We start from the raw sequence: 5,919 nt of genomic DNA on the forward strand, positions 1-5,919 counted from the left end.
TTTTTAAAGGTTATTTTTGGAGTTATTTTGGGGTGGGTTTGGGTTTATTTTTGGGTTATTTTGAGGTTATTTTGGGATTATTTGGGGGCTGTTTTTGGGGTTATTTTTATGGTAATTTTGGGGTAATTTGGGGTTTATTTTGGGGTTATTTTGGGGTTATTTGGGGGTTTTTTTAAGGTTATTTTTGGAGTTATTTTGGGGTTAGTTTTTATGGTAATTTTGGGGTTTTTGGGTTTTTTAAAGGTTATTTTTGGAGTTATTTTGGGGTGGGTTTGGGTTTATTTTTGGGTTATTTTTGGATTATTTTGGGGGCTGTTTTTGGCGTTATTTTTATGGTAATTTTGGGGTAATTTTGGGGTTATTTTGGGGTTCTTTTGGGGTTCTTTTGGGGGTGTTTTGGGGTAATTTTGGGGTACCTGGAGTAGGAGGAGCCGGGGCGGCCCCGGAGCTGGTCCAGCTCCAGCTGCATCCGCTCCATCTCCGCCAGCAGCTGCTCCTGGGGGCGAAATTCGGGAATTTTGGGGAATTTTGGGGATTTGGGATTCAGTGCTGGGGATCCTCGGTGGGAATCGGGCTCCGGGGAGCCCCAAAAATCATCCGGGATTGGGAAAAAAAATCCGAATTTATCCCAAAAAAGTCCTAAAGTCCAACCAAAAAAAAATTCCTAAAATTCCTCCAAAATCCACCAAAATACTCGCACAAAATTCCCTGAAATCCACCCAAAATTCCACCCCAAATTCATCAAAAAAAAAAAATCTCAAAATCTGGCAAAAATCGACCAAAATTCCTCGCAGAATTTCACCCAAATTTCCCTCCAAATTTCACCCAAATCTACCCCAAAAAAAACCCTCAAAAACCCTCAAAACTCTCCTGAAAAAATTCTAAAAAATGCTCAAAAAGAAAAAAAAAACAGAAACAAAAGAATTCCAAAAAATCCCAAAAAAATCCCCCCAAAATCACCCAAAAAGTCCTAAAAAAAATTTACCAAAATTAAAATAAATAAATAAAAATCCCCAGATTCCCAATAAAACCCAAAAATACCCCCCAAAAATCCCCCAAATAAAAAAAAAATACAACAAAAATCTCCAAAAATATTTGAACCCCCCAAAATTTAAAAAATCCCCACAATTAAAAAAAAATATTTTAAAATTCCCAAAATGCCCCCAAAACTCCCCCCTAAAAAACTCCCTAAAATCCAAAAAAATCCCCAAAATAAAGTAAAATAAAATAAAATAATATAAAATAAAATAAAATAAAGTAAAATAAAATAAAATAAAATAAAATAAAGTAAAATAAAGTAAAATAAAATAAAATAATATAAAATAAAATAAAGTAAAATAAAGTAAAATAAAATAAAGTAAAATAAAGTAAAATAAAGTAACATAAAATAAAATAATATAAAGTAAAATAAAATACAATAAAGTAAAATAATGTAAAATAAAATAAAATAAAATAAAGTAAAATAATGTAAAATAAAATAAAATAAAGTAAAGTAAAATAAAGTAAAATAAAATAAAATAAAATAAAATAAAGTAAAATAAAGTAAAATAAAACAATTAAATAAAAATAAAAAATAAAATCCCCAAAAAAGACCCAAAATCTCCCCAAAATTATCCACAATTCCCCCAAAATTGCCCCAAAATCCCGACCTTGTTGAGCAGGAGCTCGTCCTGCATTTTCTTCATGTTGGCGATTTCTTCACTCAGCGAATTCTGGGGAGGAGGAAAATCGGGGGGGGGACCCCAAAAAAACCCCAAAAACCCCAAAAAACCCCTCAAAAATCCACCCAGAGACCCTCAAAAATCCCCCCCCAAAAAAACCCAAAAAAATCACCTAAAACTCCCCAAAAAAACCCAAAAACCCCAAAAAATCCCCTCAAAAATCCACCCAGACACCCTCAAACCCCCCAAAAAAACCCCAAAAAAATCACCTAAAACTCCCCAAAAAAAAACAAAAACCCCCAAAAAAACCCTCAAAAATCCACCCAGAGACCCTCAAACCCCCCCCAAAAAAAACCCAAAAAAATCACCTAAATCTCCCCAAAAAACCCCAAAAAACCCCAAAAGAAACCCTCAAAAATCCACCCAGAGACCCTCAAAATCCCCCAAAAAAACCAAAAAAATCACCTAAAACTCCCCAAAAAACCCAAAACCCCAAAAAAAACCCTCAAAAATCCACCCAGACACCCTCAACCCCCCAAAAAACCCAAAAAATCACCTAAAACTCCCCAAAAACCCCAAAAACCCCAAAAAAACCCTCAAAAATCCACCCAGAGACCCTCAAACCCCCAAAAAAAACCCCAAAAAATCACCTAAAACTCCCCAAAAAAACCAAAACCCCAAAAACCCCTCAAAAATCCACCCAGAGACCCTCAAAATCCCCCCCAAAACCCAAAAAATCACCTAAAAACTCCCCAAAACCCCAAAAACCCCAAAAGGCCCTCAAAATCCACCCAGAGACCCTCAAACCCCCAAAAAAACCAAAAAAATCACCTAAAACTCCCCAAAAACCCCCAAAACCCCAAAAAGAAACCCCTCAAAAAATCCACCCAGAGACCCTCAAAACCCCCCAAAAACCAAAAAATCACCTAAAACTCCCCAAAAAACAAAACCCCAAAACCCCTCAAAAATCCACCCAGAGACCCTCAAACCCCCCAAAAACCAAAAAATCACCTAAAACTCCCCAAAAAACCCAAAACCCCAAAACCCTCAAAAAATCCACCCAGAGACCCTCAAACCCCCAAAAAACCCCCAAAAAATCACCTAAAACTCCCCAAAAAAACCCAAAAACCCCAAAAAACCCTCAAAAATCCACCCAGAGACCCTCAAACCCCCCAAAACCCAAAAATCACCTAAAACTCCCCAAAAACCCCAAAAAACCAAAAACCCCTCAAAATCCACCCAGAGACCCTCAAAATCCCCCAAAAAACCCAAAAAAATCACCTAAAACTCCCCAAAGGCCCCCAAAAACCCCAAAAAACCCTCAAAATCCACCCAGAGACCCTCAAACCCCCAAAAAAACCCCCCAAAAATCACCTAAAACTCCCCAAAAACCCCCAAAACCGGGGAAAAAAACCCTCAAAAAATCCACCCAGAGACCCTCAAACCCCCCCCCAAAAAACCCAAAAAAATCACCTAAAACTCCCCAAAAAAACCCAAAAACCCCAAAAAAAACTCTCAAAAATCCACCCAGAGACCCTCAAAACCCCCCAAAAACCCAAAAATCACCTAAAACTCCCCAAAACCCCAAAAACCCCAAAAAGAAACCCTCAAAAATCCACCCAGAGACCCTCAAACCCCCCAAAAAACCCAAAAAATCACCTAAAACTCCCCAAAAAACCCAAAACCCCAAAAAAAACCCTCAAAAATCCACCCAGAGTCCCTCAAAACCCCCCCAAAAAAACCCCAAAAATCACCTAAAACTCCCCAAAAAACCCCAAAACCCCGAAAAAAGAAACCCTCAAAAATCCACCCAGAGACCCTCAAACCCCCCAAAAAACCCAAAAATCACCTAAAACTCCCCAAAAACCCCAAAAACCCCAAAAAAACCCTCAAAAAATCCACCCAGAGACCCTCAAACCCCCCCCCAAAAAAACCCAAAAAATCACCTAAAACTCCCAAAAAAACCCAAAACCCCAAAAAACCCCTCAAAAATCCACCCAGAGACCCTCAAAATCCCCCCCAAAAAAACCCCAAAAAATCACCTAAAACTCCCCAAAACCAAAAAACCCCAAAAAATCCCTCAAAAATCCACCCAGAGACCCTCAAAATCCCCCCCAAAAAAAAACAAAAAAACCCACTCAAAACCCCTCAAAAAACGCCCAAAAAACCCCAAAAAGTCCCAACCCCACCCCAAAAAAAAACCCAAAAAAAAGCCAAAATCGCCCCAAAAAAACCTCCCCAAAATCTGCCCAAAACTTCTCAAAAGCCTCCCAAAAAAAAACCCCAAAAAAACCCCAAAAAACCTTCCCCAAAACCACCGGAAAACCCACAAAAAATGTCCTCCAAAAACCCCCAAAAAACTTCCCCAAAAACCCCAAAAAACCCCAAAAACCCAAAAAAAAAAAAAATCCCAAAACCTCCCAAAAAATCCCAAAATCACCCAACGCCCCAAAAAAAACCCCAAAATTCCCCCCAAATCTCCCCATAAATAACCCAAGGACACCCCCAAAAAAACCCCAAAAAACCCAAATCCTCTCTTGGAGCCCCCAAATTCCCCCTGGGACCCCCAAATTCCCCCCAAATCCCACCCAGGACCCCCCAAATTCCCAAAAAACTCTCTCAGGACCCCCCAAATTATTCTCAGGACCCCCCCAGACCCCTCCCCAATTTTGGGGTGCCCTCAATTCTCTCCTTGAGGTGCAGCTGCAGCCGCTCAGGACCCCCCAAATTCCCCCAAAATCCCCCAAATTCCCCCCAAATCCCACCCAGGACCCCCCAAAATTCCCCAAAATTTCTCCCAGGACCCCCCAAATTTTTCCCAGCCCCCTCCCCAATTTTGGGGTGCCCCCAGTTCTCTCCTTTAGATGCAACAAAATCCATTTTAGACCCCACCGAGAGCCCCAAACTCCCCCAAATTCCCCCCAAATCCCACCCAGGACCCCCCAAAATTCCCCAGAAATTCTCCCAGGACCCCCCAAATTATTTTCAGGACCCCCAGACCCCTCCCCAATTTCGGGGTGCCCTCAGTTCTCTCCTTTAGGTGCAGCTGGAGCCATTTCAGAGCCCCCAAATCCCTTCCAGGACCCCCCAAAATCCCCCTGGGACCCCCCAAAATCCCCCTGGGACCCCCCAAATTTCTCCCAGGACCCCCCAAATTTTTCCCAGCCCCCTCCCCAATTTTGGGGTGCCCCCAGTTCTCTCCTTTAGATGCAACAAAATCCATTTTAGACCCCACCGAGAGCCCCAAACTCCCCCAAATTCCCCCCAAATTCCCCCCAAATTCCTCCCAGGACCCCCCAGTTTTCTCCCCAGCCCCCTCCCCAATTTTGGGGTCCCCCACCTTCTCCTCCAGCGCCCCCATCCTCTCCTTGAGGTGCAGCTGCAGCCGCTCAGGACCCCCCAAATTCCCCCAAAATCCCCCAAATTCCCCCCAAATCCCACCCAGGACCCCCCAAAATTCCCCAAAATTTCTCCCAGGACCCCCCAAATTTTTCCCAGCCCCCTCCCCAATTTTGGGGTGCCCCCAGTTCTCTCCTTTAGATGCAACAAAATCCATTTTAGACCCCACCGAGAGCCCCAAACTCCCCCAAATTCCCCCCAAATCCCATCCAGGATCCCCCAAAATTCCCCAAAAATTCTCCCAGGACCCCCCAAATTATTTTCAGGACCCCCCAGACCCCTCCCCAATTTCGGGGTGCCCCCAGTTCTCTCCTTTAGGTGCAGCTGGAGCCATTTCAGAGCCCCCCAAATCCCTTCCAGGACCCCCCAAAATCCCCCTGGGACCCCCCAAATTTCTCCCAGGACCCCCCAAATTTTTCCCAGCCCCCTCCCCAATTTTGGGGTGCCCCCAGTTCTCTCCTTTAGATGCAACAAAATCCATTTTAGACCCCACCGAGAGCCCCAAATTCCCCCCAAATCCCATCCAGGACCCCCCAAATTCCTCCCAGGACCCCCCAGTTTTCTCCCCAGCCCCCTCCCCAATTTCGGGGTCCCCCACCTTCTCCTCCAGCGCCCCCATCCTCTCCTTGAGGTGCAGCTGCAGCCGCTCGTTGCTCTCGCTCAGCAGCCGGTCCACGGTCTCCGAGAGCCGCTTGTTGTGCTCGTCGTTCATCTTCTCCCTCTGCCGCGCCTGGGGGGGGACCCCAAAATTCGGCGAGGGGTCCCCAAAATATTGGGGGGGGGGTCCCCAAAAAAATTAAAAGTGCCGGGGAGCCAGCGGGAGCATCGAAAACGCCGCGTTTGTAGCCCGAAAAATGGG

The 5,919-nt window shown here is 44.0% G+C and overlaps 1 protein-coding gene across 1 annotated transcript; it reads right to left on the minus strand.

The window, feature by feature from the left end:
* Window positions 1-416: 416 nt before the first annotated feature.
* On the minus strand, window positions 417-5,790 carry LOC115917068 (liprin-alpha-3-like; the record flags this gene model as incomplete). The annotated part of the gene is made up of 3 exons (XM_030970803.1): window positions 417-496; window positions 1,650-1,712; window positions 5,659-5,790. Coding segments are annotated over 3 exons (275 nt in total), but the record flags the coding sequence as incomplete, so codon positions are not given.
* Window positions 5,791-5,919: the final 129 nt, after the last annotated feature.

Source organism: Camarhynchus parvulus, unplaced genomic scaffold, assembly GCF_901933205.1.
Source record: "Camarhynchus parvulus unplaced genomic scaffold, STF_HiC, whole genome shotgun sequence".
Taxonomy (NCBI): domain Eukaryota; kingdom Metazoa; phylum Chordata; class Aves; order Passeriformes; family Thraupidae; genus Camarhynchus; species Camarhynchus parvulus.